This window comes from Monodelphis domestica, chromosome 1 (assembly GCF_027887165.1).
Source record: "Monodelphis domestica isolate mMonDom1 chromosome 1, mMonDom1.pri, whole genome shotgun sequence".
Taxonomy (NCBI): domain Eukaryota; kingdom Metazoa; phylum Chordata; class Mammalia; order Didelphimorphia; family Didelphidae; genus Monodelphis; species Monodelphis domestica.
The window spans coordinates 587,329,840-587,356,038 of record NC_077227.1 but is presented as its reverse complement, the minus strand read 5'-3'; the positions used below and the strand labels follow the sequence as shown (position 1 = coordinate 587,356,038).

At 42.2% G+C, this 26,199-nt stretch overlaps 1 protein-coding gene across 20 annotated transcripts in view; it reads left to right on the top strand.

Moving 5' to 3' along the window:
• SLC20A2 (solute carrier family 20 member 2) overlaps positions 1–25,800 on the top strand; it is a 120,021-nt gene extending 94,221 nt beyond the window's left edge. For 8 of the 20 annotated variants that reach the window (XM_007476407.3, XM_007476404.3, XM_007476408.3 and 5 more), the window contains 6 exons: positions 7,808–7,924; positions 9,191–9,394; positions 12,084–12,675; positions 13,918–14,103; positions 15,147–15,231; positions 24,190–25,800. In XM_007476407.3, coding sequence (XP_007476469.1) covers positions 7,808–7,924; positions 9,191–9,394; positions 12,084–12,675; positions 13,918–14,103; positions 15,147–15,231; positions 24,190–24,354 — 1,349 coding nt within the window. In that variant the 3' untranslated portion in view covers positions 24,355–25,800. Of the gene's footprint in view, positions 1–7,807; positions 7,925–9,190; positions 9,395–12,083; positions 12,676–13,917; positions 14,104–15,146; positions 15,232–15,611; positions 15,697–23,928 lie in introns of those variants that run through there. The other 12 variants (XM_056813609.1, XM_056813611.1, XM_056813610.1 and 9 more) reach the window with 5 other exon arrangements.
• Positions 25,801–26,199: the final 399 nt, after the last annotated feature.

Here is a 26,199-nt window from a genome sequence, read left to right as displayed (position 1 = left end):
TATAAATCCTGGTTGTGGCCTGGTAGCTTCACTCCCACATGTTCTATGCATTTTGTAGTTGTTTTGAATGAAATTTCTTTGCCCACCTTTTTCTGCTGCATTTTATTTGTAATATAACTAGTTGATGATTTTGTGCATTTTATATCCTAATACTTAAAGTTATTGAATTTTTTCAATTAATTTTTTATAAGATGAACCTTGGATGAACAGGTAGAAAGACAGAAAATCAGTTATCTTATTATTGACTAAATTCTAAATGACTAAAATTATTGACTGAATAAAATAGATCTTTTTTGCCCATGGCTTTTTGCCTAACTTCCTTTCCTCCTTCTCACTGTAATTCCTTCATATACTCTGTTAAGATCTTCAGGGATGAGGGAAAGAATGGATTAAGCTATCTCATATAAAAAGGTAAATAGTGACTTCTGTCCCATAGTTTTAAGAGGTTTTGATAGTTTTTCCTGAAGGTAAATTAAATAAGAATTTACTAGATACTGAATGAGTGTTTTGTTTTGATACCCTATTCAGTTTTTAAATATGAGAAGTTAAACTCTCTATAAAATATTTATTTTGTTTTTGATGTGGATGTTCACTAATAAAATATCTGCCCTTTCTTTCAAATTCTAAGTTCATTTTCAGAAAATTTGGCTCCTGTCTTCTGACCCCAAAGAAGATACACATTTACCAAAAATAGCATTGGCATATAGTAAAATACTTACCTTACCTTGGTAAGCATGAAGTTTTGTATTAATGGAAAAGCCTTTAGTTCGTTGTGGTCTGTTTTTTATCCAATGTCTAAGCAAAGAATGCTGAAAATTAGTCACATATTTCTTTGAGTGTTCTTATTGGGCTGCCAAACTAAGTCTCTGGTAAGGTGCATCATTTTTAAGACATGTTACTGCTGTTATATGCCCCATGCTGCAAACTCATTAAGGCTTTCATGACATATGCTCTTTAAAGAATCTGACTGGTACCATCATATACGCAAAAAATGCTTCAGGAAATTCAGCCAGGCCTGAACCCTCAGAGAGCCCTACAAGGAAGCGCCACCATCTTCTCCCATCCATGCTATCAAGCAAAGGATCCAAGCACAGAAGGGGTGGCAAAGGATTTCTGCTTTTCTCCCTCACTAAGCCAGACCTAGCAGAGCATTTTTTCTGACCAGGGAGCTGCATAGCTTTTGTTTCTTCGCACCAAAGTAGGGCTGATGCTCCATTAATCATAGGCTCTCTGAGCAACTGAGAAGTAATAATTTCATCAAGAATCCTCCTGGGTCTCTCATGAGCAGTATGTTCATGGACCCCTTTCTCATCAGGCTTCTCCCAGAGGGTGGAAAGGCCTCGACTGCTTCAGCATCCTGCAAAAAGGACAGGCCATGACTTTCTGCCATCCAGATGAAATTTCTTTCTGTATCTCTGGTTTCCAGCCACTCCTCAATCCTGCCTCACAGGATGGACCTCTTCTTTCTTGTAGTCTGCCCTCTTTCCTTTGGCCCCTTAAAATTTTTACCTTAAAACATACATATGTTCAGACACAAAAAGAGGGTTAATTATATGTGAAACTGTGAACTTGGGTTATGTACCAATTTTTAAAATACCATTTTTCCCCTTGTAGGATTATGCTCTATGTTGCAATGTAAATCTTAATTTCAAGCCTCTTTTGTAATATTGTATGATGAGATTTACTCCTGAAATACTTCTTTCTGGATACCTGTAGTATTTTTTTTTAAGTCTTTACTTTCTGTCTTAAAATCAATACCTTGTATTAGTTCCAAGGCAGAAGAGTGGTCAGGGCTAGGCAATGGGAGTTAAGTGACTTAACCAGGGTCACACAGCTAGGAAGTGTCTGAGGACAGATTTGAACCCAGGACCTCCCATCTCTAAGCCTGGCTCCCAATCCACTGAGCCACTTAGCTGCTTCCATTCACAGTACTTTTAGTTTGATAGGAGAGCTCTGAATTTTGGCTCTTACATATCCAGGACTTTATCTTTTAGTGTTTCTTTTTCTAGAGGTGATCCATCAGTGGATTATTCTAATTCTACTCTCTTCCTTTTTTTTGTACAATGGTTTTCAGAGAGCCTGATGATTCTTAAATTATCCCCCCTTTACCTGCGTTCCAGGCCAGTTGTTTCTGATGACAGATATCTCACATTTTCCATTTGACCAATTCTTTAAAAGTATATTTTCTGCAAAGATATAGCAAGAACAGGAGCACAAAATTCACACCCCCTTGGAAGAAGCATTAGGGAAAGGGGGCTCAGACTGTTCCATTCCCACCTAGCCTGGGTCCCCCAAGCTGGCTCCCAGACACAGCCTGAGTTCTTGTCTCAGCTCCTAGTGAATGGGTCTCCAAGGTCCTTCAGGGCCTCAGCACTAGACTGGTCCATGTCAAACCCCAGCAGTGAGTCTTCTCTTGGACCTCCTGGTGAATCATTGCCCCGAAGCCCACGGGTCATATCATAGAGGATCCTCTTCACTAAATGTTTAGCAACCTAGAACCAGTAATAGAATTTCTGCAAATTGCTCCAAATCTCTTCAATGCATAGCAAGTACACATCAGTGTGGCTTTCTGGGAAGCAGGCTCCCCAGCCTTTTCCATGTGGGAGATTGCCATCATTTCCACCTCTTCCCCCACCCTCACCCGTTACATTAAATTAAACACACACAAATAAAATATAAAGGAATTGCTTCATGCAATATAAAGCCATTGACAATATAAGAACTATAAAATGTTTGGTTTAGTTCTTTTCTTCACAAGGCATTTGAAAATTCCTGCCCCCCCACTTCAAATGATTTGGATTGCAAATTGTAAGATGCTTGAAGTCAAAGCCAAACCATTATTCATCGTATCTTTGCTATTCAGAAAATTGAGGCTGAAGATGAAAGATGATTCAGTGACTGAATCTGAACCAAATCTGCAGAATTGGAGTCTTGAATTCTCAGAGTTTGTTCCTGGCAGTCATTTTTTTGGCCAGGATATCTCAAGCAACTAAGGTTATGCCCTACTTTATTTATCTGTAAATTGTAGTAATGCCTTATAGCTTTTATAGGACTTGTGCTATTTGTAGTATATCTATATGTAGCTCTACCCTAATGTTGTGATATAATTACTTAGAAACAACCAGAGAGCTTCATGAGAAAGGCATTCCCATGCAAAGATTTGAGATTTTGTGGCATATAAAATCTTAAAAGTTTGAGAAACAAGTTTTGTTCTGGGTTTATATTAGATTCTGTTTACATCTCTTTTTCTCAATAATTTTGTATCCACAGGATTTTATTTCAATGAATTTGGTGTAATTTAAAGCTCTAAAACAAGCAAATTGGCAGTTGCTTTGTTTAAATGATGGCTTTAAAAAGCATTCATGTTTTTAGGCTACGATTGTTAATTGCCAAATTACCTGATCTTTATAGACTCTTTTCTCTTTCAACTTCTTACTATTCTACCTATTCCAGACACCCAAATGTTACCTACCCTAGAGTTTATTCATTATCTCTTTTTTCTCCTTCCACTTATTTCTTTATTTTTACTCTCCAAGCCCTTGCCCTGATTCTCCTTTCTGACTCCTATAAACAAGATAGGAAAATGGCACTTCCTCCAGTTTGAAAGACATCTGCTCTCTTAGTCTTCCTTTTTGGAACACATCACCAGCTTGACTGAGCTAAGGACAAGATAAAAAAAATGAGAATGTGAAGGAATCTGATGAGTTTTGATCATCAGAATTGTGACCTTCAAATTCCTCCTGCTTTATCTGATCAACTTCTCTTAACCCTCTTTGGTTGGTGTGGTTATTTGTACTAAGAGCTCAGCTCTCCTCTTTATCACAAGATACTCCAAATGAGGTTTTAAACCAGGCTTTACTAAGTTCCCATATTGCTGACCACAATTGGTAAAGCCCTTCCTCTTGTTTTAAAAATGTTTTTAGTGATGTTCTTTTGTTCTTAATATTAACATGATTTTCCTTGGGACCCCCCCCCCTTTTCCTCCTCATTCTCCCAGAGAGCCTTGTCAGATAACAAATAGTATTTTTTTAAGACAAAAAAGGGGTGGGTTGGCATAACCTCACAAATACATTGAAGAGTCTGAAAATATGTGCTCTGTGGGAACGTTTGTGGGTCTCCTACCTCTACAAAGAAGTAGGGTTGGAATACCTTCTTATATCTCTTTGGAGTCAGAATTTTTTTTTTATCATCTTGCAACATTTATTTTTAATTTTTTTTAGTATGTGGTTCTTTCCCTTTTAATTGTCATCATCATGTGTATTGTTTTCTTGTCTCTGCTTATATCTGTATATCTGTGTTTCTTTGTATTTGTCATTTCATGTAGCACAGTAAAATATTTATATTCACGTACTACAATTTTGTTTATCTATTCCTCAATCAATGAGCATTAGCCTTCTTTCCAATTCTTTACTATCCCTAAAAGTGCTGCTATAAGTATTTTCCTGTCTTAGGGAACTTTCTTCTTATCAGTGATCTCCTTGAGATGTAAGCTCAATAATGGAATCTCTAAGTCAAAGAATTAGGAACATTTGAGTCACTTTATTGGTATAAATTCCAAATTGCTTTCCAAAATGGTTGTGCTGATCCATAGCTCAACCATCAATGCAGCAGTGTCTTCCCACAACCTTTGGCATTGACCATTCCCACCTTTCATCATCTGGGAAAGCTTTCTTGTCCCCTTGGGGGGTCCAGCATTCCTGCTGGCGTAACCTGAGATACACCTGTAATCTGCAGTAATATCCTCTAGAATTTGTATGCAGTTGTTGTAAGTGTGCTTGTGTTTAAAGACTTCTGCAGATGGATTCTTTTGTATTCTCGCTGATGTTGCTCCAGTCTCCCCATTTGCCTATTAATTCCTCAATGTTTGTAAAGCAGTTTGCAAACGTTAAAGCACTCTACAAATACTGATTGTTTGTGTTGTTAGTCTGCTGTGTTTTATTTTAGACTGAATAGATACTTCATAAATGTTGTTCATGGAAATGAGAACAAGGATAGTTTGTATGGACAGATTTGTCTCACAGTAGAACAAAATACGTTTTATCAAACTGTCTACAAAGTGAATCAAGTCATTTCAATACAGAAACCATTAAATATGAGTAGGGGCCATTCTGCAAATGAGCTTTTTAAAAGGATATCGGAATGCTTGAAACACATATTTAGTCACTTTGTGACTAAAAATCATATAATCTAGAGCCACAAACCTGGATAACACACACATCACTAGGACATTGTGCACTTCACAAAGAATATCCATTTCCATTCTCTCGATCCGTTAACATGGTTCTACCTTAATATCCATTATTGGATGTAGCTAAGAGTTTCTCTGTATTCCAATTCCATAAACAGCTAAGGTTTCAAAGGCAGGGAGAATTATGAAGTCCATTGTCCTTAAAAAACCTCCTGATTCTGCTTTTGTTTAAAAAAATGAGATTTGTGTCTGTGGTCAGAATGTTTGCCATGTACATTTTACCATTACTACTAAAGACAGAGAAGCCAGAGGAGGCCGCAGTCCTTTGGATGGGCTCCGTGTTCCAGACCTCAGTTTTATTGACCTTGGGGGGAGATGGACTGACTCATATTTTAACTCTATTTGTCAAAAAGTCAGAGATTTTCCAGATTCACTGATGTCCTTTTTCTCTGCCTACAAATATGCTCAATCCTAAAAAATCCACCAGCCCTCCCTCGACCTTGCTCTGTTCAGTGAAGCTGGGATCTCATCTGTCGCCTCCTTCCCTTCACCAGACTCCTGGAAAGGGTGATCGGCATTCATTCGCTCCCTCTACGTTTTACAGCTCAGCCCCTCACCCATGGCCTGACCAAGAACGTTCACCTCTGGGGTCCTTTTCCGCTTTTCCTCCCAAACTCAGTTCTAGCGTTCCACGGGGCTAGTCCTTCCCTCCCTTCCTCTCTAAAGCCACCTCTCAGACCAGCACCTCTGGCTTCTCCTTACATTTTCTATCTGCTAGACCGAGTGCAGAGCCTTTCCTTAGCCCCTCTCTCTTCTTTCCTTGTGTTCTCCCTTGGGCTGCCGCTCACATGTCTGCATTTGCTGCTATAATTCCTTAGAGGTGAAAACTAGATTTGCCCCCCCCCCATCATTTTGCTGAGTTCATTCTGCATTTTCAGTTCCCTGAATTCAGCATTTTTAAGGATAATAGATTTCATACCCCCCCCCACCTTTGAAACATTAGTTGTTTATGAATATAGAGAAATTTGCTTTTGCTAAATCTAATAATGGATATTAAGGTATTTTCAGTTTGGATATCTCCACCTCTAGGCAGCATTTGATCCCTTTGCATGGTTCCTAAAACCAACTGTTACCTTTCCCAGGGGAAAAAAAATACTTATTTTTTTTACCCAACTTCTCTGTTAGAAGAATTAATTAATTTAAATAATATAAATTAATAAAAATGATACTAATTATTTATTATGCCTCAGGTTCTGGGCTTTACAGATATTATTTCATTTCATTTAAGCCTCACAACTACCCTGGGAGATAGGTGTTATTATTATTCCCATTTTATAAACAAGGGAAACGAAGGCATATAGCAGGTAAGTGGCCCGGGGTCACACAGATACAAAGAATATCAGGCTATATTTGAATTCAGGTTTTCCTGAATCCAGGCCCAATGCTCTCTCCACTGTGCCACCTATCTGTCCATTTGATGACCCTCCTAATGTTCCTCTCCTACCAATCCATATCTGAAAGGTTTAAGTCATCTTTGACTCATCCTCCTGTCTGGGTTCTCCCTGCACCTGCCCTTCTCCATCAGTATCAGCAGCCATGGTAGGCGCACCCTCATTCCCCGACAGCCTCCTGTCCCAGCTGCCCTCCCGCTCTGCAGCCCATCGTACACCGCGCTGCCAGATTCATCTTCCTACTGGGGGGCTCCCCTCACGTCCTTCTCGTTAGCCCAGCATCCTTTCCTGGCCTTGTCTCGGGCTGTTCTCCATCAGAAAAGGAATACTTCCCTTCCTTCATGTTTAGCCTGATGGGACTCCATCTCTGTGGGCCAGGACTGAGGCTTCTCACCCCTCTCCATCCTCTCCAGCCACCGCCATCCTGCCTCTTCCTTAAAGCTCCAGCTGGAAGGGCCGCTTCTCCCTTCTTGGAGCTAGGTTCACATTCTTCCATTTTCCCACATTTGTTCTGTATTTGAGTATAGTTATGTGTGTGCATCTCTTTTCTTCTTTCTTTTTTTTTTTTAACCCTTACCTTCTGTCTTAGAATTAATACTGGGTATTGTTTCCAAGACAGAAGAGCTGTAAGGGCTAGGCAATGGGGGGTAAGTGACTTGCCCAGGATCACACAGCTGGGAAGTGTCTGAGATCACATTGGAACTTAGGACCTTTCATCTGTAGGCCTGGCTCTCAATCCACTGAAGCCACTTGTAAGCTCATCGAGGGTAAGTGTATTCTTTATCTCTGCCTCTGTCCCAGGGCTTTAAAAGAGCTGGAAGGGGCCTTAGAGAGCAAGGCTCACTTCACCAAACAGAAAACCCAGGAAGCCTCAGAAAATTGTGGTGTTTTGCCCGAAGTCTCACAGTTAGCCCATGTCAGAACCAGGGGGAAACCCAGGTCATCTCTTAACTCCGAGTCTTAGGCTCTTCCTGCTATATACCACACCCTCCCTCAGTGCCTAACACCGTGTTTTCCACATAGGAATATGTATGCGTTATAATATAATTAATATATATTTATAAATACCTGTATAAATATTTGAGGTAAATGTATAAATATGAACATGTTTTTATGCACAATTGAGAAAAATATATTAAACGTTATCTTGTTATTTTTAATTTTGCAGTATTGGGTTTGAGTCTTCCAATGTGGGCTATAGCTCTCATTTCATTTGGCGTTGCTATTGTATTTGCTATTTTTGTGTGGTTGGTTGTCTGTCCATGGATGAAGAGAAAAATAGCAGGTAAGATCCTACGTATTTTGATTTGCTGAAATGATCCCATTTCCTTATTTTTTCCTTATTCTTAACCCTCAGTTATATAATGGAAAGAATTGGATAATGACAATCCACAGGTTATCATGAAATTATTTACATTTGGCATTATTATATTCTTTGTTAAGTAATAAGAAAGATATACATCTAAACATATCCCATACTCACTCCATCTTTGCCCTGCCTCTTTCTGACTCTTCAGTACCACATCCTACTCTCACTTTGTTGATTCTGATTATACTCCTTGGCTGTGCTTCACATGCTGGTACTTTGTTGTACCTTCATAATATATTATATACATACATATATATACTTATAATATTTATAATTAGAAAATTATATACATATTATGAGAAATAATTCCTTGTTTTATGTATATAAATAAGTTTTGTCTCCCCAACTAGATTATAAATATATTGGGGAAAGGTTTTTTCCTGTTCCATTATTTTCAATTATTAAAATTTTTATAGAAATTATAAGAATTTCTTTATTCAACTTAATGAAAAAAATTGATAGGTTTTCTGTGAACTGAATGTGCATGCACGCACACACACACACACACACACACACACACACAACCGACAATTTTTTGACCTCCAATTGGAGAGCTATGGAAACAGATATTCATCAATTTCATTTTTTTTTTCAGTTGTGTCTGACTAATTTATTTGTGACCCTTTCTTGGCAAAGATACTAGAGGGGTTTGCCATTTCCTTCTCAAGCTCATTTTACAGATGAAGAAACTGAGGAAAACAAGGTTAAGTGTCTTTCTTACGGTCACATAGCTAGTGCCCATGTCTGTGGCTGGATTTGAACTCAGGTCCTTCTGATCCCAGATATTATCATGAGATTTCTTTAACTTTGAACACAACAGGGTTTTAAAATTTTTTCTTTTAAGTACCATTTTCTGGCTAAAGGCAACTTGGCATAGTAGATATCTAGCACACTGGACTTAGTGTTAGGAAAAGCTGAATTTTACTCAGTTTTTGCTCAATATGACACAGAATTTTATACAAGTGTGACACTTTACTAGCTGTGTGACCTTAGACAAGTCACTTAATTTCTCTCAGTCTTAATTCCTCATCTGTAAAATGCAGACAACAATTACATCTACTTTACAGGTTGTGATGAGGCTCAAATTGAAATAATGTTTGTATAAATGTTAATTTTTTTATTTTTAAAGGTCTTGTTGCATTGTGAAAGGTTAAGTTATATTTTTAAATATGTTTTATTTAGGAAAATTAAAGAAAGAGGGTGCCCTATCAAGAATATCTAATGAAAGTCTCCATAAAATCCAAGAAACGGAGTCCCCAGTATTTAAGGAGCTCCCAGGTGCCAAGGCAAATGATGATACCACCATTCCCCTCACCGGTTCAGCCCCCGAAGCCCCTGGAGGGTCAGAGAGCACCGTAAATGGAAGCCACTCACGTGTCCCCTATGGTAAGGATCAAAGAGTGTCTGTCTAGACAACAGGAATTAGACATTTCTGACATTTGGGTCTCAGTGGCACCCCACATGGTTCCCCTAAAGTTTGAGGCTGAAGAATCCACCAGAGACCAGGCCAGCAAGCAAAAGCACAGGACTGTGGCTGGGAGGTGGGAGAGTTTCCCTCGATACAGAAAGCATTTGTGTCAATCATGTTATCAAAAATTCCCATAATACCACACAGTGTATGTATGCACCCTGGCCCACAGGACCCATTTCAGCCATGTGTAGTTTGTATACCTGCAGGAATGACGCCTGTTTTTGACGACTAAATACTGGTAGCAAAGTGCCAATAGAACCACAGCAAATTCAGATCTGAACAGAAAAGGCAACCCATAAAAAAGGTGTGACCTCATTTGTTTTTTCCATAGGCATAAATTAGATCCAAGTAGCCCCTAATGAGCCAAGAGTAGAATTTAGTAAGAGGCAGAGACCTAGGCTGTTGCTCTTGGTTGAATGCTCCTCATTTCTTGAAAAGCCAGTGACTGACTTCTTCCTGTGTGTGAGGTACTGTGAGAGGAGTTCCCATAGCAGTCAGATCCTGCTATGGCCATCAGCATATTGACTAAAAACCACCCATGCCAGAGGCCGTGGCCAACGTGCCTTAGTTTTCCATGATGAAGGGAAATGTCCTGCTAAGTGGTCTCTGTTATCCTGCATACGGCTTCACTGCTGCCCATGGAGGTGTGGGGGAGACAGTAACATCCCGCATCAGGGAGGGCCAGAGCCACCCCCTCCCCAGATACGGCCAGGCATAAAGGCCAGGACGCAACAGCAAAAGGTCCTGTTGGGTCGTGCCAAGATGCCTTTGGAGCAGCCTTCCACAGTAACTGTCTTAGGATTAAGGAGTCAAGAACTGGTTTTGTCCCAAAGAATGCGAAATGTCTGTATTACATTGACCTGACAAAAGCCTCGCCTTTCATGGTAGTGGTCAGACTCAGAAACACGTTCTTGTTGGGCCCTGGCTTAAAGGAAAGGAGTGATGGGTTCATAGCTAAATATAGAGTACATCTCCCAAGGGCCGGTAGACCAGTCAGGTCAAAAGGCTTTTAAACTGAAAGGGAAGGGGAAGAGGGGAAATTGCTTGCATACACCCACCCTGCTAAATACCCAAAAGAGCAGCTACCAGAGAAGGGGAAAAGAGGAGGCACAGAGGTGCCCAGAAATTCACAGGAGACAAAAGCTGGCAATAAAATTCCTGTTCTCAGATGTCTGCACCCAGATGCTGGAAATGTGAATAACAAAGCAAGGAGGACTCAAGATCCAAATGAAAGAAGGCAAATTTAGCCTCCCAGGGATCCTGAGACGAATTGAGATGTGACCAATAACAGGAGGGTCTCTGGGAAAGGCCTACCTTATATAAATAAAATGGCATAGGTAGAAAGGGGTGAGTGTGAGGGCAGAAAACATGCAGGAAAGAAAATCCAGGCCCCGGAATGGGGACGTGTGGGAAAGATCATTTGGATCAGGATCAATGGATAGAGAAGCAGAACCATTGGCTCTATAAATCAGCAAGATTTATCTTTTGGATTTAAAGTTCCACCAAACCTGCCAGCTTTTTCCTGTTCCCTTTAGTCTGTGGACACAGTGATGCCTGCAGGCTACTTTTTTTTTTTTTAATAAAGGGAATTTGAGGGGGGCAGCCATGTGGTTTAGTGGATTGAGAGCTAGGTCTAGAGACAGGAGACCTCAAACATTTCCTAGCTGTGTGGCCCTAGGCAAGTCACTTAACCCCTATTTCCTAGCCGTTATTGCTCTTCTGCCTTAGCAGCAAAGATAGAAGGTATGGGTTAATAAAATAAAAATATAAAGAGAATTTGATATACTTTTTAAAAAAGAACAGCACTCTCTTTATTCTGCATATTTTCATTTCAGAACAAAATAAACAGCCCACAATACACAACATTCCTACTCCCCAGATCAGGGGAGGGGGTAACAGGGACCCTGTAAGCCCTGCTCTATAGAATACACTGGAAAACAGGAGGAAAGAAACACTAGACATTGGCAGATGGAGCCAGGCAGTACAGGACCTCTACTGCTGCTGTGGGAAACCCGGGAAACCATACAGAGGGTGGATATCTGATGCAGTCTTTGGTCTAATCCACCTCTTCCATGTGGGATACTTCCCCTTCAGGTGGGGTAATCTCTTCAGGAACAACAGCCTGGTTATCTTCCATCTCTGAATCAATACTGGGTTCCAATACAATACAGCCTTTCCAAGGCAGAAGAATGGTAAGGGCTAGGCAATGGGAGTTAAGTGACTTGCCCAGGGTCTCACAGCTAGGAAGTGTCTAAGACCACATTGCAACCCAAGACTTCCTGTCTCTAATACTGGTTCTCAATCCACTGAGCCACCTCACTTTGTCATACTTTAAAAAACTTTGTTATTTTATGCTTTTGTCATTTAAGATTTTTAAATTTTTATAACTATTTACATGCAATAACAAATTTCCACACAAGTTTTCCTAAATTATAGGATAGACTTTATCCCCCCCCCCCCCCCCCAGTGAGGCCGGAGATTGAATCTGGGTTATACAGGTATCATCATGCAGAACATTTCCATATTGTTCATTTTTTGCTTTTGTAATTGAAAAGTTCCGGAGATCTCTGGCAGAAAGCGAGCCTTGTGCTTTCCCCTCTCCAGGAAGGGCCCTTTCCATGACGCACGGTTCAGTGAAGTCCCCGGTGTCCAACGGCACTTTCGGTTTTGACAGCCAGATGAGAAGCGACGGCCATGTCTATCACACCGTGCACAAAGACTCGGGCCTCTATAAGGACTTGCTACACAAAATCCATCTTGACCGGGGGCCTGACGAGAAGCCCTTGCAAGAGAGCAATTACAAGCTGCTCCGGCGCAACAACAGCTACACCTGCTACACGGCGGCCATCTGCGGGATGCCTGTGCACTCGGCCTTTAAGGCGGCTGAAGCGTCCTCGGCGCCCGAAGACAGCGAGAAGCTGGTGAGCGACGCCGTCTCCTACTCCAAGAAGAGGCTTCGCTATGACAGCTACTCCAGCTACTGCAACGCTGTGGCCGAGGCTGAGATAGAGGCAGAGGAAGGTGGTGTGGAGATGAGGCTGGCATCTGAGCTAGGCGACCCTGGCCAGCCTATGGAGGACCCCGGGGAAGAGGAGAAGGAGGAGAAGGACACGGCTGAGGTGCACCTCCTCTTCCACTTCCTGCAGGTCCTCACCGCCTGCTTCGGCTCCTTTGCGCATGGCGGCAACGACGTGAGGTGAGGGGCGGGGTTGGCGGGCTCCCGCATGCGCACCTGATTGCAGGCCTGGCCACAGATTGCCCGCCCACTTGCCGACCCCTTCTGGCCCATGCTCTTCCAACCACTGTCAGTTCAGGGGAGGTTCTCAGGGCTAGCGACAATGAGGAGGGAGAAGTGGGACTCGGAAATCGCCTGGGACTGAAGGCAACACGGGAAATGATCTTAGAGGAAGGCAGACCTTCTAAGGGCCATGGGGAGGGCCAGGGATGGGGGGGAGCAAAGGCTCAGAGGTTCTGGGGGAGGGAAATAAAGCTAGGAAGGGATACTGGGACCAGAGTGTTGAGGAGATTGGATCTGAGGGCCCTATCCAATAGCAGCTGTGGATCATAGTTTTTGAGCAGAGCAGTGGCATGGCGAAGTAATATTTTAAAAACACTAACGTATCAATGGTGTGTAGCTCTGATGGAGAGACAAGGAAACTTCCTAGTTAAGAAGCAATGGTGAGTGGACAGCTGGGTGGCTCAGTGGATAGAGCCAGGCCTGGAGATAGAAAGTCCTGGGTTCAAACCCAACTTCAGACAATTCCAGCTGTGTGACCCTTGGCAAGACACTTAACCCCCATTGTCCAGCCTTTATTGCTTTTTTGCCTTGGAAACCATACACAGTATTGATTCTAAGAAGACACCAACATACAGTACTGAGCCTAAGAAGGAAGGTTCTGGGGAAACAAGGGAGAGGCCAGGCCCAGAGATGGGAGATCTTGGGTTCAAATTTGGCCTTAGACCCTTCCTAGCTTTGTGACCCTAGGCAAGTCACTTAACTCCAATTGCCCAGCCCTTAAAATGCTCTTCTGTGTTAGAACCAATAGACAATATTGTTTCTAAGACAGGTAATGGTTAGAAAAAGAAGAAAAAAGCAGCAGTAACAGGTGATGAGATCTAAATTGGGTGGTTGCAGTAGAAATAGAAAGGAATAATTGAAAGCTTTAAGAGACATCATACAGGAAGAATTTATGGGACTTTGTGACTTTTAATTTTTATACCTATGTTTTTCTTAAACTAAAATGACCTCTTTATAGCTAGTTTGTCCTTTTTTAGTGTTCCTTTAAAGAAATCATTGTATTTATCTTCTGCAAGTGTAAGCCTTGCTGAGACAAGCTTGAACCCCTAAAAGGTAGCAGTGGGATGAGGAAATGTGCCTAGAAAAGCTGGTATCATTCACTTTGTATGTGTAACAGTGATTCTTTCTTTCCCCTCCTAGTAATGCGATTGGCCCTCTGGTAGCTTTGTGGCTTATTTACCAACACAAAGGAGTAATGCAGGAAGCAGCTACTCCTGTCTGGTTGCTGTTTTATGGAGGAGTCGGTATTTGTGCAGGTCTCTGGGTTTGGGGGAGAAGAGTTATCCAGACGATGGGGAAAGACCTCACACCTATCACACCATCCAGGTGAGTGCCAACTTAGCCATGTCAGTGACCCAACACAGGGTGTGATGAATATTTGGAGGTAGATAAATGTGGTAGCAGCTGGGTAGCTCAGTGGATTGAGATCCAGGCCTAGAGAAAGGAGGTCCTGGGTTCAAATCTGACCTCAGATACTTCTTAGCTGTGTGATCCTGGGCAAGTCATTTAACCCCCATTGCCTAGCCCTTACTGCTCTTCTGCCTTGGAACCAATACACAGTATTGATTCTAAAACAGAAGGTAAGGGTTATAAAGGGGGTGGAGGGGGGAAGAATTATACAAAGATAGATGAAACAATCAAAGTTATGTATAACTAAGGGTCATGTAGGTGGCTCAAAGGATTGAGAGCCAGTCCTGGAGATGAGAGGTCCTGGGTTCAAATTTGGCCTTCCTAGCTGTGTGACCCTGGGAAAGTCATTTAACTCCCATTGCCTAGCCCTTACCACTCTTCTGCCTTGGAACCATTACACAGCATTGATTCTAAGAGCGAAGGTAAGGGTTTAAAAACAAAAAAGGATGAATGCATGCTGTTGGTTTTCCTGGTTGGTTTTCATTTTCCTTTTATTTCTAATTATACATTTCTTTCCCCTTAATAATCTTAATAAAATCCCTGATAGATATTTCGTTTACAGAAGCCCCTATTAGCTGTGGAGTCCACTGATTCCCTCCTAAGCCTAGAGGTCTAAAGCAAGAAGTTAGCTCTTCCTAAGCCCCAAGACTCCTTCCGAATTGGAAAAGGCCTCCCCTATTTGGTCCTTTTCCCTCCCAAGGCTTCTGACTGTTTGTCCCGGGCATGCCTAGTTTTCAGAGTAGAAAGGCCTCTCGGAAGCTGCGCACACGCTAATGCAGATTTATGAGTGTGGATTGTTTCCGTTCAGCAGCCCCTTGTTCTAGTGCTGTGATTCTGGGGCAGTCAGCAGTAAACCATTGAGCCCAAGAGTATTCTGGTATGGCCCTGGCACCCTGCCCAGTGTCAGTGAGGACTGATACAAAGAATGACTGTGCAGTGTTTTCTTATGCCCCCTGCAGTGGATTCACTATTGAATTGGCTTCGGCGTTCACAGTTGTGATAGCTTCCAATGTTGGACTTCCTGTCAGTACTACACACTGCAAGGTATGCCTCTGCCAAGTGCCTGCAGTCCAGGCGGTGGGTCCCCCGGACTTCGGTCCTCAAGCTGCCAGGGTCAGTCTCGAGTGGTGAAGGGAACGTGGGGAAAATGACACGTACGTGTGGCCTTGGGCGCTACCTGGCTTTGTCGATGGTGGCTTCCTCTGGCCAGAGCAGCCTGTGCTTTCTGGAAAGCTCCCAAGTGGATGGTTCAGCCTTTCCCAAACTGGGCCACTCGAGCTTGACTCCAATCTCTCGCTTCCCATTGGACAGCTGGGACAGCTCTGCTTCCTTGATGCATGCACGCATGGCAAGGTCTTTCCCCTCTCCCAATCTGCTGCAGTTGCTCCATTGGTCCTTTTTCTTCTTTTTCTCTGTTTCCACAGTGGTTTTTGCATTGAAGTAATGTCTGCGCTAACCGTGATAGTAGCCTCAAATGGGGGCATTCCAATCAGCTCCACCCACTGCAAGGTATTGGGAGTTGATCAGAGAAATCAAGCTAAAATCAGTCATCCAGAAGAACTTGAAATAAACATTTGTTTCAGTTTGCTTTCCTTAGGTCGCCCTCAAAGGGACCTCTATATCTTATTCACTCCCAGTAGCAACATGGGGAAGGAGAAAGAGCATTGGTCTTGAAGGCAGCAGCTCTAGGTTCAAAATCTGGCACCAATATGCTAACCTTATGACTCTGGGCAAGTCATGTTCCCTGAACCTCAATTTTTCTGTAGAAAATCAAGGTGATGATATTTGTACTTTGTGATCTCTGTTTTCCTAGAAATGACCAAGCATCTTACTCAAAAGAATAGAAAGAATAATTTCTGTCATGGGAGATAAATGGAAGAGTTGCAGAGAAGATGCCACAGACTGGGATGCATGCCCAACTTTATTATTTAAACTCAACAAATTAAAAACATTTTCCAGTTTTCCTAGATACTTCTGCATTCACCCATAGATATTTTGGGCCCTCTCTAAAGAGAGTCGACTAGAAGCAGTTTTCTATTAGCAATATGTGGCATTGCTGAGGGCAGGTTCTAAATTAGTCGTAATAATTTTTAAGACTGAGGACCCTCACTTGGTGGTATATATAAAAGTTCAGCAGCTTCAGGGAGAGGATTTTTTTTAACCATAAAGTATGGAAATTTCTCCCTAGCTTAAAGAAAAAAAAGTGATTTTTTAAAAAAATACCATTTAGAGTGAGTTTTTTTGTCCAGATCATAAGAAGTGAACATTTTTTCAACTCTTAATGCTCTAGGGTCCTAGGATTTAGAAAGAATCCTTGAGGACCTCTAATCTAACCCTTCATTTTACAAATGTAGAAAGTGACATGTAGTCACATGTAGACACAGTAGTGACATGGCCAGTTTCACACAAGAGTTAAAGTAAGGCAGCTTTTCAAAACCACTTATGGGTTACAAATTACAGATTTTTAAAGGATTGTATCTTAATGTATCTAAGCACATTATAGCAACACATGTTACCAACTACATTTCTTTCTTTTAAAATATTTTACTTAACTTGGGGATGGAATGGAGGGGAAATATTGTTTCTTGTGAATGAACATTATAATTGACTTAGCAAAATTACCCTTATGAAGAACAATCCTAATGAAATCAAACTGTTTCAAAAAAACCCAAAAGATTCTCTCAAGGAAACTCTGAAGATTATTTCTTTAGTTTTTCTAGTTTGCTTACTGCTTTCCTAACTTTTCATTCATCAAATTATTTATTAACAAACTAATCTCTTATGTTTTAATATAGTAATTAGATCCTACAACAGGATTTAATCATAAGTAATGCCAATCTTGCTGATACCACTAGTGTCCAGAATAAAAACTATTTGGAGACTAAGAAGTACAACCTACATCTGAATAGCAAACTCAAATACTTTAAAATATAATTTTCCACCACATCAATGAACTTAGATTGTAATGAACAGGAGCTAATAGCAAAATATTTATGCTAGAATAATATATTCAGGTTTGATATAGATAAAGAATCTGTCCTGAGATTTGCAAACCCTTACCAGTTTAGGACATCAATAAAAATTAAAATCTGTTCTATTTTAAAGTATCTTTCAAACATCATCAGTACATTAGGTGCCTGTTCCTCTTACCTAGATAAACATTTCCGCACTTCCTCAACTGTAAGCTTGTCAGAGATGATGGATATTTTAGAAAGGGATAGTTAGTTGTCTTGATAGCCTGGAACCATCTGAAGCCCTGTGGCCTTTAAAAATATTTTTTGGATAACTGCATTTCAGTATGATTGGTTTCCTTTGTAGCTACATGTGTTTTCTTTTATGCATTTAAAAACTTTTGACAAGGGATCCATGGACTTCATTAAATTGACTACCAAAAAATTATCCATAAAACAAGAAAAGTTAAGAACTCTAAAAGAATATGAATATTAGTTCTTAAATCATAGGAGAGAGGTGCCTAGAAGACCTAATTAGGTGCTCAGGCTTCAGAGACAATTCTCTTTACTTCTAAAACTTCAGGTTATAATTAACTCATTCTGAGGACTCCAGTGGAGGTGAGCCTGACTGCTTATGGCAAAGTGACAAAAGCTCTGTCAAGTCTACCAAGCTAGAAAGGCTTTGAGTGTGGCCCACTGATGGGCCATGTGCCTACCAGCAGTGACCAGCCTAGGGAGAAAGGTCACCAGAAGTTTGGCCAACAGGCCCTGAATTTCTTTCCCAGAGGCATTTGTTTTTGTTTGTTTTTTGCCAGAGGCATTTGTGAAGACTATAAGCCACAGAGTACTTGTTCTGATGGAACCAGAAAGTTTTTTTTTTGTTTTTTGTTTTGTTTTTTTAACCCTTACCTTTTGTCTTAGAATCAAATACCCTGTATTGGCTTCAAATACTGTGTATTGGCTCCAAGGCAGAAGAGGGGTAAGGGCTAGACAATGGGGATCAAGTAACTTGCCCATGGTCACATAGCCAGGAAGTGTCTGAGGCTAGATTTGAACCTAGGACCTCCTGTCTCTAGACCTGACTCAATCCACTGAGCCACCCAGGTGCCCCCAGAGGTTTTTTTTGAAGTACTAAAATATCATTAGATCTGTCCTACACATCAGGGAGCTATATTAGCCTTCCACTGTTCCTAACTTATCTCCCATTAGGAGTGTGCTTTATGTCTGAGTTAAGACATTCTGGCACTGGGAGTAGCTAGGTGGCTCAATAGATTGAGTTCAAATCTGCCTTCAAACCTTTTCTGGCTGTGTGACCCTGGGGAAGTCACTTGACTCCCATTGCCTAGTCTTTACCACTATTTTTCTGCCTTGGAACCAATATACAGTATTGATTCTAAGACAAAAGATGAGTTTAAAAAAAAAAGAAAAAAAGACATTCTGTCACCTAGCAGGGATAATCTGATAATCAGATCCCTGAGGAAATGGGATCTGGAGAAGAAATTTTTCATTTAAATTTTATCAAACATTTACTGAGCACCTACTAGGCGCTCCTCCTTGGACTTTGCTTTCCAATGGAGACAATGTGCCCATAGACGGTGTGGGGGGGGGGGGGTGACCAGGTGGTCAGAAGAATCTTTCCCCTGAGCAGAGCCAGGACCTGCCAAGCCTGGCTCCCTCCATCCAGGGCGTGAGGATCCTCGCCAGCCTGTCATGGACCCGTACAGAACACACACGGGGCCTGATGGGAATGGAAGGGAAGGAATGTGAGAGAGGAGCCTGTGCCCGAGAGGGCCTGGCAGGAGTGAAGATGGTGCCTTCAAACAGACCAGGACTTCTCGGCTTCACCAGCCTGTCTGCAGTATCAAAATTGAGACCGAGCAGCGTTAGGTCTGATTCCTAGCAATCATGTGAAGACGCCCACATTTCTCAAATATCTCCCAAGAATGTCTCAATCGAGCTCATAGGAGGCCTAAGAGAAGAATTCCTCACGTGGTCTCGAATGCTGCTGCTACTGACAGAGCACTCTTGGTCCTAGCTGTGACCTAAGAACTTTCATTTGGGCACCGCCGGGGCTGGGGTTGGAAAGAGTAGAGTCAAGGAAATATGGAAAGCAGATCTGCCAACCCTCCTCAAAAAGAAAAAGAAAATGGTCCAAAGGCATTCCTGGACGGTGAGTTGGTAACATCCTTACCTCTGAAAAAGAAAGAACTCTGCTGTGCAACATGTGCCCACGAGGCTCCTACCCCCCCCCACTGGCTAAGTCAGATTGTCAGCCACCATGATTTCTTCTGCTGCCTGCATCCCTGATGGGGGTGTGGGTGAAGTATGTGAGTGTGGGAGCCAGTGAAGAATTGGGCCCTGTGTAAAGAGAGGCGGGAATCCACAAGCAGCCCGCTCTTGTTTCTGATGGCACGCTGGAAACTCACGCGTCCCAATTACACCAAGGGGATAGTTTTTCTAGTTTATTCTAGATATTTGGGCATAGATGGTTCTATACATGTCGTTTGAGGAGCCCACAGACAAGGGGCAGCTAGATAGAGGACCAGCCCAGAGTCAGGAGAACTCGAGTTCAAATATGACCTCAGACACCGTCTAGCTGTGACTGCACAAGTCCCAGTTGTCTTGCCCCTGCCACTCTTGTGTCTTCTAATTCATACTAAGATAGAAGGTAAGGATTTAAGAGTCAACAGATAGAAGGGAAGAAGCATTGCATTGGAAAGTCAGACTCTGATCTAAATACTTGGAAGTCATATGACCTGTGTTAAGTCTCTGGAGCTTCAGCTCTGACATTGGTAAAGCAGGCTCATCACAAAGGACGGGCATCAGCTCCCCACCCTGCATGGCAAGGCACTGGAAAGGGAGGTTTTCATTATCCATAGCCCGAGCTTTTATCATTGTGGCTTCCTGATTCATGAGAGCATTTATATGTCTCCAAAGCCTTGACGCAGAGTCACTTATTTAGAGTGTGTGTTGAACACAAAGGGGACTAGCAGGTGAAACCCAAAGCAGTATTAGTGTTGCTTTTTGGCAGCTCTTTGCAAAGATTTGCAGAGAGAAGATTGCAAAGAGCGGCTGTAATGAGCTTTCAGGATGATCAGCGTATCTCATTTAGGCCTGCTACCCTCCACCCTAAAGGAAATGAAGAACTGGATAGTCAAAAAAGAACAGGGCTTCTGTGACCCCTATGGACAGTAAGGGTGCTAGACACCCAGGGTGTTCACCCTTCTAAATACCAGTAGCTCATTTGTATCGCATTTTATAGCTTCTCCCTGCCTTACCAATAATGAAATGTCCACAAAAGGAAAATACTCTCAGAAAAAAACAATAGTAGAAATTATTAAAATTAAAATAACAATTTAAACTGGCTTTTATAGAGCAATTTAAGGTTTGCAGATACTTAATACATAACATCTGTACCTCACAACAATCATTACTCCAAGTCTAGTCTGCCAGCTGGATTGCTAAATGTGTTCTCTTCTTCAAGAGCTGTGTGGCTGAAAGAGCTTACTAGTAGCCAGTAAATGACCACTGCTTCTACTGCAAAGTGAGCTTAGAGAGATAGATCATCTAGGGCAGCCCTCTAGTTTTTCCCAATCAGGAAACTGAGGCACAGAGTTAGGGTGAGGCGACTTGCCCAGGGTCACACTTTTAGTGTTATAGTCAATCGATAAACATTAAGTTCCCTCCTTTGCACCAGTTTTTGTGCTAAAATCTGTGGTTACAAAAAGAGGCATGTCATTTCCTGCCCTCAAGGAGCTTACAGTCTAATAAGCTGGTCTTAATGAACTTGTGCCTCCTTCCACTGACCCTCACAAGTATGCTTACATTTTTAGTCCTGCCTTTCATTGGGAAGCTATGCTTGTCAGATACTTTGACTTTCGTATCTGTAATCAGGCAAAGAAACTTGAATTAACAAGACACTTAACCTTGCAAATAAAAATGTTCACAAAAGCAAAGTTCACTCATTTGCTAAGGATCCTTTCCTGCAGTGAACCTTACTTGCCTTGTAATGTGTTCACAATTAATCAGTATAGGCATATTCACAACTCCTTGATACAGATACAGACCCAGTTCAATACTCTTTTGGTTTCCAAATGGTGCAAATTTTGGATTGGTCACTGTGTGGATTTCTTATCCAACTTGTTGGAAAAGAAAGAATTTTTATAAAGCCTAAAGCACTGAAGTGGAAATAATTTAGAGAACAACACCGAGATCCCTTAAATCGGAATAGACCAGACTCTGGACATCCAGTCTTTATGATTTAAACAAAAGGTGTTTTGAGGCTCTTTGGTTTCCTTTAGTTTGGTTTTTCCATTTGAATGGCCTGTACATGATTTAGGGAATAAGTCCTGGAAACTTGCCTGAGACACCCAGAGGTTTACTCACTTCCCTGAATTATAGATTTTCTTCATAAAAATGATGAGCTTATTAGGGTTCATATAGCACTTTGCAGCTTGCATAGCCTTTCAGATACACAAGCCCATTTCATTTTGATAACCCTGGGCGATGTAAGTACTGTTGTTATGCCCATTATACATACAGCTAAACTGAAGGGGAAAAAGATTCCGTGATTTGCCCAGGAACACAGAACTGAGAAGCATTTTGAGGCAGGAATTACTCAAGCCTTCCTGACACCTGGTCCAGCACTCTTCACTGAACCCTGCTTTTTGTGTGTGTGCCCCACCTCCCCCACCTCCCGGGTTTCCTACACTGTAAATTTCCTCATCCAGTGCAGACCCATACTTGCCCACAGCTATACAGTCAGTGTGTGCCAGAGGCAGGATTTGAACTCAGGTATTCTGGCCCAGAGGCTTCCTCTCTGTCAGCTGCCCAGCATTGCCTCCTCAAGATTCATCAAGTGGTTACAAATAGCCCACTTCCCCTGTAAACCAAAGCTAGCAGAGGATTTAGTGTGACTGGGAAAGATTTGTTTGTCAGGCATCTCTCTCTAAGCCAAAACACAAGAGAGACTAAAGTGAATTTTAACAGCCAGGGTTAGAATTTTCTCAGTTCATTAATTAAATGAGGTTCTTTTCCTCGCCTAGTGGGGATTGGTGAGGAAGCATGTTCAAATTGAGACAGACAAATATAGAATATTTGCTCTTATTAAAGAGTTCAGATTGGGATTAAGAGAAGAATTGCTGTTGTGATTTTTCTTCCCAGGGAGACTTTGTTCTCTTTGCTTATCCCCATACAAATTCTAGATTGGGGTAAAGTGTGATTTCTATTTATTGAAGAGAACAGTCAGCATGGAGCATTTGCAGGAAACCCCTCCGACTGGAGGCTTCAGAATTCAGGCTGCCTTCTGCCCCAACTCCCGTTCCCTGCCTATTCCTGCCTTCTCTTTCATCCCCATCCCCCTGCCATGACTAAGGTCACCCGAGGACAGCACTTCATTGAGACTTTCTCTACTGTTTTCATCCAAAAGATTGGAAGCATTATCCTGAAAACAGGGACCCGTGGAACCCTTCCTTCCCAAATGGGAAAGTTCTCCTATAGAAAAAATGGCCATAATCTGCAGTCATCCAAGAACAGGTGGTTCTTCATCAGAATCTCAGGCATCACCATTATCCTGCACATGCCATTCATGAGTTACTGATTTTCAAAGAACATACCTGAAATGTGAGGAATGGGGTGCAATGGAAAGGTCTGAGCCATCTTATCTCTAGTGACATGGTGGACCACCTGATCTCTGCACCTCAGTTTCCTTATCAGCCAGATGAGGTAGCTGGGCTAGATGAGCTCCACTGACCCTCCATCTCTAATCCCACGACTGGCACCTCACTGACCTGTGACGGAGGCAACACTGAGGACCCTTTAGAGCCTGGGCCCCCATGATGAGCATTCGCCATTGAAGACTCGGGATAAAAAGTGTTCATTTCTGAATCATGCACATAGTATCTTATTTCATCCTCAGAACAATCCTGTGAGGGAGGCAGGCAGGCATTACTGCCCTCCGTTTACAGATGAGGAAACGGAACATGAAAGAGCTTGAATGAGTGATCAGAAACCTTAGGCCTCTGTGCTCCAAGGTCCATGGCCTTTGTAGAAGCCCATGCCACGGCTGAAGACAGGGAGACTAGGGGTCACTCAGCATTTCCAGTAACCAGAACACAGGCTAGCTCTCCTTTAGTAGACCGTGGTCTTCTCCCTCACTCACTTGCATGCTGATAAAATTCTAAGTGTTGCCCTTCGTTTAAGTCATTTGCTCTTAAATGCTGGTGCCTGGAGCTGGCCAGTTTGCCTTGGCTGACTCATTTAGAGTTGGGCAGTCAGCAGAGGCGAGGCATTCTTACAGAAAAATTCCCTCAACATCACAAATGTGCCAGCGGGCCATTTGGTTAAAATTTGGGGCTATCCTTGAAGGCCGAGAGCCACTTTAAGGATTGGCTTATTCTTGTCCTTTTTAAAATCATTTCATTTCTTGCAGTTTACAAATGTGGCCAGAGATCCTGAAGGGGAAGTCTGCTTTTTAAGATTCATGCCCCAAACCACTAGAAAACAAGGAGCAGGTATATAGAAGATAACTAAGGCATTTGGGAATTTATAATGTCCGTGGCATCTCTAGTAGGAGACAGAAATTGGTACATAATAGCAATCCTGTGTTAATGAGCCTCCATTTTGCTTCAGAATTATTATAAATGTATTGAAGGGGTTAGAGAAGTAAATAGTGTTTCTTGCTTGTCTCTAAATGCATGTTATAATGGGCAATGATATCCCTTCCAGGGGCAAAGGGACACCTGATCAAACCTATTAGGACTTAAAGATGTTTTTTTGGTTTTCACATTAGATTTACGTGTACAAAAGGAAACAATTACTTAAACACCTCTCGGGCTGAACAGTGGTGAGAAGGTAGACAGGACTGTTGACTAATGCCCTGCTCATGGATATGCAGACGATAGGAAGGCAAAGGAATCACTTCACAGCTGCCCTGGACCTCATTCATTTCTCAGACCAGCAGTGTTATCAGCAAGTTGGCATTAGTGATTACAAAACCCATCTCTTGCCGTGCCGGCCCAAGTTTTCACTTGAAATTTTCAAATCCCTCCAGGTTGGCTCAGTGGTAGCAGTGGGCTGGATCCGTTCCCGAAAGGCCGTCGACTGGCATCTCTTCCGGAACATCTTCGTGGCCTGGTTTGTGACTGTCCCGGTGGCCGGCTTATTCAGCGCCGCCGTGATGGCCATCCTGATGTACGGCATCCTGCCGTACGTGTGATGTGGCTCCAGAGATCAATAGATTTATCCATAAAGGGAGAGCCCGATGTGTGTCTGGGTGTGACATGGTGTGACTGGCTCTTCAAGGCACACCCATGGAACACACATCTACAGCACGCACATATATGCTCACTAAGCCACCAGCTTCACGAGACGGGGACCCCACTCCCCACACAGTCCACCCGAGCGCCAGGATCCCAGCTTCCATCGTCTAACTTAACTACTGTCCATAACAACGTGTACCCAATTGGTGACATAACATGTGATGCTGTTACTTATATATTAAATATATACTATATACATAGAGTAGGAAGCACTACTGCAAATATATTCAAAGTTGGGGTGGAGAGAATTGCCTAGAATTATCCAATAAATCTTTGTATATAATTATTTCAGTGGCGGTTTCTAAAGGCCTTTTAAAGGCAACTGTAGATTGGGAAATGCTTTTTTTTTTCATTTGCTATTCTGTAAGATAAATGAGGTACAGGCTATATAACAAATTTGGAAACACTGTATGTAGGTCTGTAATGGTCTCTGTGCTATGGAAATAATACTGGAACAAAAGTTCACAAGTGCTTTCATGAAATAATTTGTCCATACTGTATTGATTATTGTGTAATATATTGTAATTGCTTTTGTAAATACTTAAAACTGTAACTTTTTAATGGTGCATTTCCCTTATACATTTTGGATCAGAAAGTTTTAGAAAGTACCAAAGAAGCAGGGGAGTATTTTGCCAGTATTACATTTTCACACTATATTTATCTCCTCCTTCCTTGTCTCCACTGTTAAACTGAGATGTGGCAAGACCGATCACATTTGAACCTGCTCCAGGGTAGTTTTTTATGATTGATATAACCATCATTCCCATGAAGCACCTGCGATCTCGCCCCCCCCCCCTTCTCTCCTTCCCTCCCTCCTTTCCTACATCCCACGAATCAGGGAGGTCTGGAGTGTACTAGAATGCTGCGATTCATTACAGAGAACACCCAGACTTAAGGAAACGTGATCAAATGGTGTAGTGTCAGGTCTGCACATCGAATGATCCCCTCCTTCTCCCTATCCCTGTCACCTCATCAAAGAAACTCCAGTCACAGACTGAAATGTGTTATGAATTCTGTGATGGGACATCATGGAGCTATTCACTTACAATTCAAGAAAGAAATTCTGGGTTTGATTTAGCTGACTGAAATGGTCGCTGATCAGAAAGTCCATCCAGTTAGTGCTCGTAATTGGGGGGTGGAGCTGAGGGTGCCAGCACTCTCGCCTGGCCCTTTGGCTGTTGTTTTTTGTTGGAGGGAGGGAGAAAGCTCCACTAATGTTTAGGAGCCTGAGACTATTGAAATGCTGCTAAAATTTTGATATTGACAGACATTTTATTGGTACTTCATTGTGATTTTTTCATTAATCAGCCATATTAAATTTATAATAAAAATGTCCCCTGAAATACTACTGTTTGGAATTCTCTCTTTAATTTAAAAGAATATCTTTTGTGTTTGAGAAGGCTGCAGCTGGGGTCAGTGTGTAGTAGGGATATTTGCTTTTTGAAACCCTTACCCTGGAAGGGCTAGGCAATGGGGGTCATGACTTGCCCGGGGTCACACAGCTGGGAAGTGTCTGAGGCCATATCCAGAGATCTGAGGCCAGAGCCACCGGGATGCCCCAAAGAATGAATTTTCAAGAGAATTGTTTACAGTGATTCCTCACCTAACCCGAAGTTACATTCCAGGCATCCCTGCACAAACAAACCCATGCTACAGTCACTGAGCCAATCAGCACCCAGGATACAGAACACAGTGCTGGTGAGGAGCACCCCTGGGTCCCCAGCTGTTGGCTAGGAGCTAGT